The 15,634-nt window shown below is 42.4% G+C and overlaps 1 protein-coding gene across 1 annotated transcript in view; it reads left to right on the forward strand.

The window, feature by feature from the left end:
• cdc40 (cell division cycle 40 homolog (S. cerevisiae)) overlaps positions 1–15,420 on the forward strand; it is a 207,511-nt gene extending 192,091 nt beyond the window's left edge. Inside the window, exons 13-15 of the mRNA XM_068027281.1 lie at positions 9,613–9,689; positions 10,997–11,141; positions 12,848–15,420. Of these exons, the coding sequence (XP_067883382.1) occupies positions 9,613–9,689; positions 10,997–11,141; positions 12,848–13,025 (400 nt within the window). The 3' untranslated portion in view covers positions 13,026–15,420. The remainder of the gene's footprint in view (positions 1–9,612; positions 9,690–10,996; positions 11,142–12,847) is intronic.
• The last annotated feature ends 214 nt before the right edge of the window (positions 15,421–15,634 follow it).

Genomic DNA, 15,634 nt, shown 5'->3' on the forward strand with positions numbered 1-15,634 from the left:
TTACAGTTTTTTGAAATGCTTTCTAGTGTTAGAGCCTTTGTCCTTGACTTGCTGTCGGCCACACTTTAACATATAGGAACAAGATGTTTGAATGTAGCTCATGTGAATTTGTAATAAGTGAACCAAGAACAGAATCTATCTTTTAAAGATGGCATGGACTGTATTTAAAACTTAAGCTGTCTGCCCTTAAAAGATTTAAGGTGATCTTTCTGACAGCTAGTAAGGATGTTGCTTTGTGCCATTTTGCAGGCCCGACTACAGTTGCATAGGCTTGACCGAGCGGTTGTATAGTGTGCGTTCACAGCTGGAAAGAATGTCAGTTAGGACTACTCTGGTATTTTGTGTTATGTTCTCAATAAGAAAAGGTTGGATGTGTGCCTGGACACGTCAGTATAAGCCTATTCCTACTTCAAAATAGATTTGATTTTGGAGATGTGGGGGGTGGGGGAAAATAAATGCATTTTGCTTTAATTAATAATAGGAATTAAATAAGGAAAATTCTCACCAGTGTTGCTCTGACTATAAATGTTCGTTCAACATACGTTGAGAAAATAATTTGGCCCAAGATCAGTGTGTCATTCTTTAGATACGACAGCAAAAGTAGGAAAGTATTTGCCATGTTTTAAAAAAAAAAGTGTTTAATAAAGTGGAGAAACTGAATTAAGAATTGGGCAGTTGCACTGAGAATAGTTTATCTTTAATAGTAGAGTGTGAGTATAGAATCCTGGGTATTGAGCAGTATCTGTTGAGCAGAAGGGAGCCAGATGGTTCACAGAAAATCACGGGAAGCTCTGAAATTTTTGAGCAAAAAGATTCATAGTGATATGACTAATAAAATTATAAATGCATCTTTTTAAATTATGTGTCAGCTTTAACTAGTTGGCAGACATTTTTTGTTTCAAAACTGTTTTACAGATTGATTTTTCACATGCCTGCCTCTCTTGCTGTGACTCAGATGTGCCGAAACAGTTCCTCCACATGAAGCATTTAATATTACCTGTTTTAATAAAATACATGTACACACTGCCTGAAGGATGTCTGACATTTAATATTTGCTTAATATTTGACAGTATTCATGTAGCTCAAAGCCACAACTAGTCAGAATGGCAAATCATGTTAACCAGATATAAATGGAGAACATTCAGGTAAAATGTATAAAGAAGATTTATTTGTGTTCCAGCGAACATTGATTTATTTAAAGCTTGTTTTAGTTTTTTTGTCAGAAATGGATGAAGTGTTTCATATTGATACGACCTCCGGGGATGAAATTTCTCGTGACACACAGGGCTGAATTTTATCAGCGCACCTCGCTCCGCGGCGGCGCGCTGTGAAAGCGGCAGCCTTCCGACACGGAAGTGCCGCCACACAGGCCCCTTGATATTACATGCGGGGGCTGATTTAAATGCAGGGGGTGGAACAGCTGCCCCTGATGACGGCATCCGGCGCCACCGCGCAGTTGCCAGCGCCATTTTTAAAGGGCTTCAAGCTCTTAGCAAAGATTTAAATTTTTAAAGGTATATTAGATGTAATTTTTTTTAAATAAATAATTAGGAGATGGAGGCCCTTTCCCAATCCCCCCCCCCCCCAATGGTCTTTTCATTGCGCTATATTCACAAAACTTCTTTTATTCCCGACCGAACATCTCTTCCCCCGCCCCTCCCCTCCCCCCCTCAACCTTCTCACATTTGCCCTTCAACCCCTTCCCACCATCCCCACAGCCAATAAAAAGTGTTTTCCCCGCTCCCCCACCCCTCCCACCCTGATAATTTTATTCATGCATTTCATTAATGCTAATTTCAATATTTAGATGAAAGCTTCGCCACTGCTGCTAATATCTGGCGGGGCCTTCATGATGTCGCGGATCGAGGCGGGCTGCTCCCGGCAGAATTCTACAGGCCACCCCACCATCACCCCTGGCGTCGAGGGGCTTGTAAAATTTAGTATGTTAAGTGCCCTTTTTTGTGCAGTCTCACAAACACAATTTTTCTGGAAGTTCTGGTGTGGTTAGGTGTGTTAACTGTACACAACTGTAGTACAATTGTAGTAACCGATCCAAAAGCACCTGCAAATGATCACTTAAGCACTGTATATAGCACTCTGTGGCGTGCACAAAATGAAAAAGACTGCTTACAGAGAAGGTGGAAGATTTATAGATGAAGATCTCTAGGTCACAGTTGATGGTGCGAGGGCAAGGAGATTTTTTCTGTAGTGTGCAGAGGGCCAACCCACGTATAATCAGGAGTTAAGGTGTTGTGGGAGGCCATTACACTGGCTGCAAATGTGAGGTGCTGTTCCTCAGGCAAGAATGCTAGCTTAAGCTGGCACTTAAACAACAGTAATAATGAAAAATCAGAGAAGAACATTAAAGGAATCAAGTTTGGCATTGGGGAAAGAGCTCCTCAGTCATAGCCAGATGTTAACAATGTGACTGCACTGCCTTTGCTAGTTCTTTGGTTTCATCATCATCTTCCTAATGTGCCTTGAATTATCACATTTCCTCGACTATCAGACAGGTGTATGTTTGTTTCCATGTTTATATTGTGTAGCACATCACTGTCATTTTGACATTACCTCTATAGCATCTTATAATGCATTCTGGCGCATACTAAATGCATGCCTTAGATGGTTACAGTTCCTGTTTTGCTTCAAGCAGGGACACTTAAGGGGAGATAGACATGTTCAAAATCTTGATGGGTTTCGATAGAGTAATTAAGGAGAAACTGTTTACAGTGGCAGAAGGGTCAGGAACCAGAAGATACAGATTTAAGGTAATTAGCAAAAGAAGCAGAGGCAACATGAGGGAATTTACACAGCAACCTCTTATGATTTCAAATATACAGCTTGGAAGGGTGGTTGATGGATCTAGATTCAATAATAACTTTGAACAGGAAATTGGATAAATGCTTGTAAAGGAAATATTTGCAGGGCTATGGGGAAAGAGCAGAGAAGTGGGACTAATTGCCAGCATGAACTCGATGGGCTGAATGGTCTCCTGTGCTGTAAATGACTCTCTGACTGTAATTGAATAGAATTTTCAAAGAGCTGGCACAGACACAAGGGGCCAAATGGTCTTCCACGCTGTATAATTCTGAGATTCTGGTGAGCTCCTTCATTCTGTCAGGCTCTATAACCATCGTAAGTTACTTTTTGTCCCCCTCATCCCACTCTTGATGATGCCATTACTGAGCAATTCGCAACCAGTGCTTAAAATAAAGTACAGAAACAAGATACTGTAGATGTTGGAAATCTGAAATAAAAGCAGAAAATGCTGGAACTACTCAGAAGGTCAAGCAGCATCGCTGGAGCGAGAAATTAAGTTAACATTTCAGGTTGATGACCTTTCATCAGAATTGGAAAAGTTAGCGATATTAGAGGTTTTAAGCAAGTACAGAGGCTGTGAAAGGGGGTAGATGTGGAGGTGGAAAGAACAAAAGGGAAGCTCTGTGATAGGGTGAAAGGCAGGAGGGATTAAATGACAAAAGGGCTGATGGTGCAAGGCAAACGGAATGGAAATGGGACAAATAAAGAAACAAAGATAGATCTACAGGAGATATATATGCATTAGCAAAATTATTATCAACAACTGCTGACTGAAAAAAATGAAAGTAGTGGTTATGATCTGAAATAGTTGAACCCAATGTTGAGATTGTGAAGTGCTTAATCAAAAGATGAGGTCCTGTTCCTCGAACTTCCATTGAGCTTCATTACAATAGTGTCGGAAGCCCAGGACGGAGTGGGAGCAGGGCAGAAAATTTAAATGACAGGTGGCCAGAAGCTCAGGGGCATGCTTGCGATAACCCAATCTGTATTCGGCTTCCTCAGTGCAGCATCCTAAATTGAAAAAAGTGTATTTAAGTCACTATTTCACCTGGAAGGAGTGTTTGGGGCACTGGATTGTGGGCAGGGAAGAGGTAAAGGGGCAGGTGTTGCATACCCTGTGCTTTTTTTAAAATTCGTTCCTGGGATGTGGGCGGCGCTGGCCAGGCCAGCATTTATTGCCCATCCCTAATTGCCCTTGAAAAGTTGGTGGTGAGCTGCCTTCTTGAACCACTGCAGTCCATGTGGAGTAGCTACACCTACAGTGCTGTTAGGAAGGGAGCTCCAGGATTTTGACCCAGCGATGGTGAAGGAACGGCGATATAGTTCCAAATCAGGATGGTGTTCCCATGCATCTGCTGCCCTTGTCCTTCCAGGCAGTAGAGGTCGTGGGTTTGGAAGGTGCTATCTAAGGAGCCTTGATGCATTGCTGCAATGCATCTTGTCGATGGTACACACTGCTGCCACAGTGCGTCGGTGGTGGAGGGAGTGAATGTTTGTGAATGGGGTGCCATTAAGCGGGCTGCTTTGTCCTGGAAAGTGTCGAGCTTCTTGAGTGTTGGAGCTGAACCCATCCAGGCAAGTGGAGAGTATTCCATCACACTCCTGACTTGTGCCTTGTAGATGGTGGACAGGCTTTGGGGAGTCAGGAGGTAAGTTACTTGCTGCAGGATTCCTAGCCTCTGACCTGCTCTTATAGCCACGGTATTTATATGGCTACTCCAGTTCAGTTTCTGGTCAATGGTAGCCCCTAGGATGTTGATAGTGGGATTCAGCGATGGTAATGCCATTGAATATCAAGGGGAGATGGTTAGATTCTCTCTTGTTGGAGATGGTCATTGCCTGACACATGTGTGGCGTGAATGTTACTTGCCACTTATCAGCCCAAGCCTGTATATTGTCCAGGTCTTGCTGCATTTCTACACAGACTGCTTCAATATCTGAGGAGTCGTGAATGGTGCTAAACATTGTGCAATCATCAGCGAACATCCCCACTTCTGACCTTATGATTGAAGGAAGGTTATTGATGAAGCAGCAGAAGATTGTTAGGGCCTAGGACATTACCCTGAGGAACTCCTGCAGTGATGTCCTGGAGCTGAGATGATTGACCTTCAACAACCACAACCATCTTCCTTTGTGCTAGGTATGACTCCAGCCAGCGGAGAGTTTTCCCCCTGATTCCCATTGATTTCAGTTTTGCTAGGGCTCCTTTATGCCATACTCTGTCAAATGCTGCCTTGATGTCAAGGGCAGTCACACGCACTGCACCTCTAGAGTTCAGCTCTTTTGTCCATGTTTGAATCCAGGCTGAAATGAGGTCAGGAGCTGAGTGGCCCTGGCAGAACCCAAACTGAGCATCACTGAGCAGATTATTGCTAAGCAAGTGCTGTTTGATAGCACTGTCAATGACACCTTCCATCACTTTACTGATGATTGAGAGTACACTGATGGGGCGGTAATTGACTGGGTTGGATTTGTCGTGCTTTTTGTGTACAGGACATACCTGGGCAATTTTCCTCATCGCCGGGTTGATGCCAGAGTTGTAACTGTACCGGAACAGCTTGGCTACGGGCGCGGCAAGTTCTGGAGCACAAGTCTTCAGCACTATTGCCGGAATGTTGTCAGGGCCCATAGCCTTTGCAGTATCCAGTGCTTTCAGTCGTTTCTTGATATCACGCGGAGTGAATCAAATTGGCTGAAGACTGGCATCTGTGATGCTCGGGGATTCAGGAGGAGGCCGAGATGGATCATCAACTCGGCACTTCTGGCTGAAGATTGTTGCAAATGCTTCAACCTTATCTTTTGCACTGATGTGCTGGGTTCCCCCATCATTGAGGATGGGGATATTTGTGGAGCCACCTCCTCCAGTTAGTTGTTTAATTGTCCACCACCATTCACAGCTGGATGTGACAGGACTGCAGAGCTTAGATCTGATCCGTTGATTATGGGATCGCTTAGCTCTGTCTATCACATGCTGCTTACGCTGTTTGGCAAGCAAATAGATGCCGTGGCTAGTGGAGGGGTTATTGGGGATGATTGAAGAGTGGACCAGGATGTCACGGAGGGAACGGACCCTTTAGAATGCTGAAAGTGGAGATGGAGGGAAGATATGTTTGGTGATGGCATCGTGCTGGAGTTGTGGAAATGGCGGAGAATGATCCGTTGAAAAGTGTTTCTATGGGAACCCCTATCTGTCTTAACTATGCCTGCCTTTTCTGGATATGTGGAACATTCTTTGTTCTGGTCCTTACCAGGACCCCTCCCTCATCTCTTTTTTCCAGCATGTTGATGACTGTATTGGTGCTGTTTCCTCCTCTCACCCCGAACTGAAAAATTCCATCATCTTTGTTTCCAGTTTCCACCCTACCCTCACCTTCACTTGGCTGATCGCTTCCCCTCTCTTCCTCGACTTCTCTATCTCCATTTCTGGGGATAGGCTGTCGACCAATATCTGCAATAAGTTCACTGACTCCCTCAGCTACCTGGACTACACCTCCTCACACCTTAGATCCTTAAGGACTCTGTTCCATTCTCCCAGTTTTTCTGTCGCATCTGCCACCACCTTCCATTCCAGTGCTTCCTCTGTGTTGTCGTTTTTCCTCAGCCAAGGATTCTCATCCACCATTGTTGACCAGGTCCTCGACTGTGTCCGTTCCATTTCTCTCATTTCTGCTCTCACCCCTTCCCCTCCCTCCCAGCCCCATGATAGGGTTCCCCTTGTCCTCACCTTCCACCCATCAGCCTCCACACTCAGCAGATCATTCTCCTCCACTTCCAGTATGATGCTACCACCATATTTTCCCCTCCCCTCCCCTCCCCTTGCAGCATTCCAAAGGTACTGTTCCCTCTGTGACAACTTGGTCTACTCTTCAATTACCCCAGTGTTTTTTTACCACCTCCTCCTCACCATCCAAGCCCCCAAACACTCCTTCCAGGTGAAGCAGCGATTTACTTATACTTTTAATTTAGTATACTGTATTCGCTGCGCACAGTGCGGTCTCCTCTACATTGGGAGACCAAACGCAGACTGGGCGACTGCTTTGCTGAACACCTCCGCTCGGTCCACAAGCATGACCATGAGTTTCCGGTTGCTTGCCATTTTAATTCACCACCCTGCTCCCATGCCCGCATTTCTGTGCTCGGCCTGCTGCAGTGTTCTAGTAAATTTTAACGCAAGCTCAAGGAACAGCACCTCATCTTCCAATTAGGCACTCAATATTGTGTTCAATAATTTCAGACCATGAGCCCCATTATTTTTTATTAATTTTTATGTATTTTCATTTCTTTTTTATTATTTTTTAACCATGTGCTCCTCTTAAACTTGTTTTTCATGTTTTTCTTTCGGACAGAGCTGTTCATTATTCTGCCATTCGCATTCTCTCTGGATTCATGCTTTGTCTTTTGCTACAACTATTTAGCACTCCATTTGCACTCTGTTCCATGACATCTCTGTCATTTGGGTCTTTTCCCCCTCCATCCTATCACAGTCCTTCCCTCTTGTTCTTCTTCGCTCCTCTCCCCTTTCACAGGGCGGCACAGCGGCGCATGGTTAGCACTGCAGCCTCACAGCTCCACTGACCTGGTTCGGTTCTGGGTACCGCCTGTGTGGAGTTTGCAAGTTCTCCCTGTGACTGCGTGGGTTTCCGCCGGGTGCTCCGGTTTCCTCCCACAGCCAAAGATTTGCAGGTTGGTTGGTAAATTGGCCATTGTAAATTGCTCCTAGTGTAGGTAGGTGGTAGGAGAATTGTGGGGATGTAGTAGGGAATATGAGATTAATGTAGGATTAGTATAAATGGATGGTTGATAGTCGGCATAGACTCGGTGGGCCGAAGGGCCTGTTTCAGTGCTGTATCTCTCTATGACTTGCTCAAAGGCTGTTACATTTCTAACTTTTGCCAGTTCTGATGAAGGGTCACAGACCTGAAACGTTAACTCTGTTTCTCTCTACACAGATGCTGCCAGACCTGCTGAGTATTTGCAGCACTTTCTGTTCTCATTTCAGAGTTCCACCATCCACAGTATTTTGCTCTTATTACCCTCAATACCCACTCTCTTTCCCATAGCACCATTCCATCCAGGCTCAGGAGATGCAACGCCTACTATTTTGCCTCTCTTCCCACCATCCAGGGCCCCATATAACTCCTTCCAGTTGAAACAGCAATTTACTTGTACTTCTTTTAATTTATTATAATGTATTCGCTACTCATGATGCAGTCATTGGGGAGGCCAAACATGGATTGGGTGATTGCTTTGCAGAACACCTCCGTTCAGTCTGCAAGTATGACCCTGAGTTTCAGGTCACTAGTCATTTTAATTCTCCAGCCCGCTCCTTGGGCTGGATTTTATGCAGGAGGCAGGGTTCCCGGCGTCAGGCCGAAAAGGCGGGGAAACCCCGCCTCTGCATTCTTCTGACCCGCAGAGTGATCCTCCGGTCTTTTGGGGTCAAAGTTGAAGGAGGTTGGAACCCCACCTCTTTAAACACTTCATATGGACAGGGATCCCGCCCCCCAGAGCTGCTGGCCAATCAGAGGACTGGTAGCTCAACAGTATCAGCAGCACCACCGGAAGCAGGCCTGCAGTGGCAAAGATGGAGGAGACCCTGGGATGCAGACAAGTGGATTCAGGGTTGCCAGGGCAGGGCCAGTCAGGAAGGCATTCAATCCAGGGGGAGGGAGTTCCCAGGGAGTACAGTGGTTCCCGGGGGGGGGCTGGGAGGAATGCGGGGGCGGTCCTCCGTGGGCCACCAGTTGCCCACGAAGGAGGGACCACCCACCCCAAGGCCACAGGGTGGGCGCTTCGTTTTCCAAGGCATCCTCCTTGCATAGTAGAGGCCCCCCCCCCACCACAGGTAACATCCCAGCGGCAGTGAGAAGAGGCCCTTAATTGGCCTCTGGGCGGGAAGGCTGACGTCGGCAAAATAGCTACAGTCTTAAACCCTGGGTTATCATCACTTGTTCAAACCAACAGATTCAAACATTCAATAAATAGATTGAATAGAGGGATGAAATGATTGCAATACTTTCTAGCTATCTGAATTTTTATAGTGCTGCAATATTGCAATTCTCTTCCTGCTTCAGTTGGATACCCATAGCTTTGAATTCTGTCATTTTTTAGAAAATGGAGGAGATACAGTAATATTACTGAAATTGTATAAATTTTATTAATACATATTTTAAAGGAAATGATCAGTTTTGACTGAAAACACTTTTGTACTCCTTTTTCCTAACCCTCAAGCAATTATTGCCTTAACCACACGAATTGCAGAGAGAGGTTTTTGACATTTTTTTGAGCACAGCTGTAACCATTATGTTTAGATTCATGAGCATTGTCTATCTAAAGAAATAAATGCCTAACCCTTAGGAATATCCATTATCTGTGACTCTTAAAGCAGTCTAATAATTGCAGTAGCTCCATGTTAAGCTGTTCATCAGTTGTTTGCATTATCTGCTTGTTCAACAATCATCCCTTTTCCTTTCCTTTCATGGGCTGGTTTACCACTCTAATGTAATGCTCGAATGAATGACATACACTTTGTTTTCTTTGTTTTTCTGTACAGTGCGAAATAGTTGCAGTGTTTAACAATAAAAAAGCAATGGAGATTTCCTCTTGAAACTTTTATCCCACTTATTTATCACTTTGACAGGTTTTTGTGTGAGCGCACGCTTTATGCTTTTGGAGTTTTAGCTCCGCACATTCTCTGGGACTCAGCCAGACTGATTGAATAGTCTGAACTTTAGCAGAACTTTAAATGGGGATTTTTCCATTACCTTATCTGTCTCTCTTGCTATCTTACAGGGACATTCCTGTGGACTTCAAGTACATTGCTGAGCCAAGTATGCATTCCATGCCTGCAGTAACTTTGTCACCAAATGGTGAGTTTGTCTAATCTCTGCACTTAGCGTCCTGACCATTAAGCCTCACTTCATTTTTAAAAAAATGTCTGATGCAATTTTTTTTTTTTATTAATATAGTTGATCACAACAGCAATTTGCATTTATATAGTGCTTTTAACATAGTGAAAGGTCTAAGGCATTTCTCAGGAGCGCTATCAAACAAAATTTGACTGAGTATTAGAACAGATGATCAAAAGAGGTAGGTTTTAGAGAGCGTTTTAAAGGTAGAGAGTGAGGTAGCAAAGGTCAAAAAAATTGTTTTTGTTAGAGATGTACTTTGTATGAGCCATTCATATGAAATTAACTATTCTGTCACAAATATCTGGCTGCCCAATCTGCTACACTTGCAAACACTGCCCCTTTTATTTAAAGACAGAGAGGGACCACAGCAAAAACCCATCCATATAATAAAAGCAAATTACTGCAGATGCTGGAAATCTGAAATTAAAAAAAAGAAATGCTGGAAATACTCAGCGGGTCTGGCAGCATCTGTGGAGAGAGAAGCAGAGTTAACGTTTCAGGTCAGTGACCCTTCATCAGAACTGGCAAATTTTACTTTTCTAATTTCTGTTCTGATGAAGTGTCACTGACCTGAAACGTTAACTCTGCTTCTCTCTCCACAGATGTTGCCAGACCTGCTGAATATTTCCACATTTCTTGTTTATATTTTAAAACTCATTCATCTTGACTGTTAGGTGATAATTTGAAAGTTATGGATGGTTTGTATCCATTAAAGTGAAAATTACAGTTGGGTTGTACATTACTGCTGAGCACCAAAATCCTGAATGCGGGCAAGGTAGACTAATTTTAGGGGAAAACTAACATTTTTGTTCCTTTCCCCACCCACTCCCACCCAATGCAACTTACTATTCCCCATGTTCCAAGATGGTGCGTAGGTATTATGTTCTTGGGCTTCTACTTAGATACTATCTTGTAAATGACTTTCAGCAGAACTACATGTGATTATCCTGGTTAACTTCATTTCCGCATTTTTATTTGTTCCCCCCTGCCCCCCACCTTCCAAAGGTAAAGATGCACTGTGAGATACACAAGATCTTCCATGTTTGGAACTGTCTGATTGCACCAACAAGAACTATTTATAACATGTGTCTTCGTGAAAAATAGATAGAGGGAATTAAAGAAACCCAGACATTATTTTTGTTGTAAGGTTGGCACTTGCAGCAGTTTACACTTTAGCCTGAAATAGTAACTGTTGTGTGTGATATATTTTTATACTGTTACAAGTGCAAAAGACCTGATTAATTTCTCCTTTGTTTCCTGTGTAGGCAAATGGCTGGCATGTCAATCAATGGACAACCAAATTTTAATCTTTGGAGCTCAAAACAGATTTAGACTCAACAAGAAAAAGATCTTCAAGGGCCACATGGTGGCAGGTTATGCCTGTCAGGTGGATTTTTCACCTGATATGAGGTGAGTTTTTCAATTGTGACTTTTTTATGGTGAATTCATTTAAATATAATTTTTCAAGTGATAGAATACTCTCCACTGGCCTGGATGAGTGCAGACCCAACAACGCTCGAGAAGCTCAACACCATCCAGGACAAAACAGCTTGCTTGATCAACACCCAATCCACCACCTTAAACATTCACTCCCTCCACCACTGCTCTACAAGATGCATTGCAGCAACTCACCGAGGCTTCTTTGACCACACCTTCCAAACCCGCGACCTCTACCATTTAGAAGGACAAGGGCAGAATACAAAAGCAGGGATGTAATGCTGGAACTGTATAAAACACTGGTTAGGCCACAGCTGGAGTATTGCGAAGAGTTCTGATCACTTTGCAGGAAGGACATAATTGCTGTGGAGGGAGTACAGAGGAGATTTACAAGAATGTTGCCAGGGCTTGAAAGTTGCAGCTATGAGGAAAGATTGGACACTGAGTTGTACAAAATTATGAGGGGCCTAGATAGAGTAGACCTGTTTCGCTTAGCGGAGAGGTCAGTTTCCAGGAGGCACAGATTTAAGGTGATTGGTAGAAGGATTAGAGGGGATATGAGGAAAAACGTTTGCACCCATAGGGTGGTGGGTGTCTTGAATTCACTGCCAGGAACGATGGTGGAGGCAGAAACCCTCAACTTATTTAATGGTATGTGGACATGCACAGAAGTGCTGTAACCTGCGAGGCTACGGATCAGGTGCTGGAAGGTGGGATTAGATTGGGTGGCTAGTTTTTTCGGTTGGCATGGACACGATGGGCTGAATGGCTGCCTCCTGTGCCGTAATTTTTCTGTGGTTTCTATAGTTTTCCTAAGACGCATGGGAACACCACCAGGTTCCCCTCCAAGTCACACAGCATCCTCACTAGGAAGTATATTGCCATTCCTTCATCATAGCAGGATCAAAATCCTGGAACTTGCTACCTGATAGCTCTGTGGGCGTACCTGCACCACATGGACTGCAGTGGTTCGAAAAGGCAGCTCATGACAACCTTCTCAAGGGCAATTAGGGATAGGCAATAAATGCTGGCCTTTCCAGTGATGCCCACATTTTTTTTTTAAAGTAGGCAGTTTGCAGTGTTAAAGATTAAACTAAGATGACCTTTGGGTAAAGCATGAAACTATTCTATTTTTACAGCCACTCACTAGAATGTCTCTATTCTTTAGCCTGGTAATTGAAGCGATTGATTTTTGCATTGAAAATAGATGTTTATATAACAGTTGTCTGAACATTCTGTGGAAAACTATTGCTATTTGAAACAAATGAGAAAATGGAACAAATAGTTGATGTTCAGTGATTGACCTCAGAAGGTATTGGCTGTTAATATATTATTGAAACTCCTCAAAAATAGTGCATTGTTCCTGAGGTTTCTTGTGTCTTGCTTCACAGATGGAAGGTATCTATCAAATCTATTTGCATGGAGCTTCCTGTTTCATAGCTTCCTTAAAAATTCATATTTAAATGATGAATTATACTGTTGTCTAAACTTATGCTGTACTTCCACATAAATTCATTTTATAGAAAGAAAAGTACTAAATCTTGGTCGCTGGAAAAATTTGCACAAGTATTTATTTTAGTATCCATGGCCTTAATACACCTAGTAACCAATATCCTAGTCTTCGGAATCTATTTTAAAACAAGCTTTTCCATGCATTCTAATTTTTTTTGTACCAACAGCTATGTTGCCTCAGGAGATGCAGATGGAAAACTGAATATCTGGGACTGGAAGACAACCAAACTTTACAGTCGAATTAAAGCGCACGATAAAGTCTGCATTAGTGCAATCTGGCACCCACATGAAACATCCAAAGTCATCACGTGTGGCTGGGACGGGCAGATCAAACTGTGGGACTGATCAGAGTTCCTGGAATTTTAAGATTTATTTGATATTGAGACTATCCAGAGAAATCGTGTTTAGTTTCCTTGAGAAGTAAGTGTTCTCTGGCCAGGTACTTGGTGCCCTCCTTGCTGGCTGTAGACACGGACATGCTCAAGGAGAGCTGGCTGTATATTAGACTGAAAGGTTCAATATCCAAGAGCATCCTTCGAAACTTTGGAAAATTTGAATAATCTTCTGTTTGTTTTAGGTTGTATTTATTAAAAAAAAGTTCCAACAAAACTATCACAGCTTAAAGCAATTTCTAGTTTTTAACAGGTTCATTTCAGAATCTGTGAACAGCTTTCAAAATAGTGCTGCTTGCATTTCCAATTATTTTGTAATTTGTTCTGAGGAAAGCTGTGGCTACAAACTAGAAATACAGATAAAAGAGATTCTCAATGTATAACAGAAGTCCAAATATTGGTGATGAGAAGTCTTTCGGTGCAAAGACTGTACCATTATACAATGCTTTTAGGCCAAAACAGTTAAGAGAGCCTTCAGAGGACTGCACTATTTTCAAAGAACCTGTTCCCTTTGAAATGCAGAACCATTGAGGCAACTACGCCTAATGTATTACTAAAGTGAACAATGGAGTACCATTCTCCAAATAATTTTAGGGTATTTTCTTTTATAAAATGTATGTATTTTAAATGAAAACTGGATAATAGCATGTTTCTCCATAATTCATGCCTTGTTAATGAAATACAAACATGCAATTTGAAATGAATAATTTCTGAGAATGCAATTCTGTTAGAAAGCCAATTACAGAGAAAAGCAGCCATTCTACTGTGCAGGAATTTGACCCGCATAGTGTCTCAATAATTAAAGTGACTATTCTTTAGCTTTCTGTTGAAACAGTAAGCTATATATGTCATTCAGGAGCCAAATTATTGACCATTTCAAAACTCTCATTGATTGTATGGTCAGGAATGTTTGTATAAAAGGAATTTTTTTGTTTCTGTTTATCCCTATTGTAAAATTAGTAAGATGCTAGCCATAAACCTGCATATTCTGTACTATGTGGAGCAAGAATCTGAGTTAACATTTTAAGTTATGTGTAGCATTTTCCGATTCTGAAGAAAGGTCACCGACCTGAAGCATTAACTGTTTCTCTGCGGTTGCTACCTGAGCTACTGAGTATTTCCACCATTTTCTCTTTATATTTCATTATCACTGAATGCTGGTTGAACCAGAAGGAAGAATTCAAGTACTTGAATTTTTGTAGAAAGCTGCAAGGAGGGGTGGGAGTTGAGGGGAAAAAAAATCCACACTGGCATTCACAGGTCTCCAACAGAAGTCTTTAAATTATTTGTATGCTCCATGATTAATAAGAGTTTATTTTTTGACATCGGTGAAGTGTGCAGACTTAACAGTAAATTGAGTTTAAAACTTTTTTTTAATACTACTGAGGCTTCTTTGGTGTACAGGTTGGACGTCCAAAATCCAGCACCCTCGGGACCGAGACTGTCAGAATTCGGATTTTCCTGGATTTTGGACAATAAAATCAGGTAGCTTGTCTTAGACTACATTCAATGAATAAGAGATACCTGAAATAAAGTAGGAAAAAGAATAAATAATGTATACATAAATTTTGAAAAAAAGTTTTTTTTGTACTTGCCAAGTAGTCTTCCTGTTATCCATTTCCAAAAATGGATATTGGGTTACTTACATCTGGCTGAAGGTTGAACTTGAGGGAAAGAGCTCAGCTAGGATGTCAGGGGTTGGTGATGGGCCAGCAATAGGATTTTCCAGCATTTCTTTAAATCGTAAATGGTGGAGGTGCCCACCCCATACTCCTCACTCAGCTTTCACACTGATGCACCTCTATCTAATTTCCGCAGTAATTCCACTTTCTTGGCCACAGACAATGAATTATGCTTCCTTTTTGTAGTGCTACACATGGGGATATCTGCTGGCCTTTCTGCCATGATTGCGATCATAGGTTGGGTGGTTCGGGTGGAGTCGAGGGTCGTTCGGGTTAACTTGGAGCATGGGAACTAGATTAGCGCCTAGCCGAATTGTCCTGGTATCTGGACAATAAGTTCAAATTTCATTTAACTGAGTATCAAATGAAATATTTTCAAAGTCTAGTTTTCAGATAATTCCGATTTTCAGACAGCCGGATTTTGGACGTCCAATTAGTACAGTGTATCCGAATAAACATACTTTTCTATATCTTTCTTTGTTTGCGTTTGTGTGTGCGCACAAGCACGCATTTGTTTCAGTGGCATGTTGGTTTCCAGTGTCAGTTTAAGGCTGACAGTACGAAAGGCCAGAGTTCATAACAAAATGCCAAGCAGTCAACATTGACAAGCATACAGAAAGCATTTTACAGAGGGAGATTTTACTTGGAGCTATTATCTACGCAAAACAGCCTGTTTGACTTTTATAAATTTTGGTGACAAAAGAAGTTATGATCTGGACAGTTATTAATCATTGTGCACTTTGAATGGTATAGTGGAAATGCAAATTGACTGATTCTTTGTAATTTGATACAGATTTTTGTATCCTGACTGTTCAATCAGCATACAGGCCATCATGATGAAGTTATCTGATGCACAGAATAAGCTCACATTTGTGAAGGG

The sequence above is a fragment of the Heterodontus francisci genome, chromosome 3 (genome assembly GCF_036365525.1).
Source record: "Heterodontus francisci isolate sHetFra1 chromosome 3, sHetFra1.hap1, whole genome shotgun sequence".
In the NCBI taxonomy this organism is placed as follows: Eukaryota; Metazoa; Chordata; class Chondrichthyes; order Heterodontiformes; family Heterodontidae; genus Heterodontus; species Heterodontus francisci.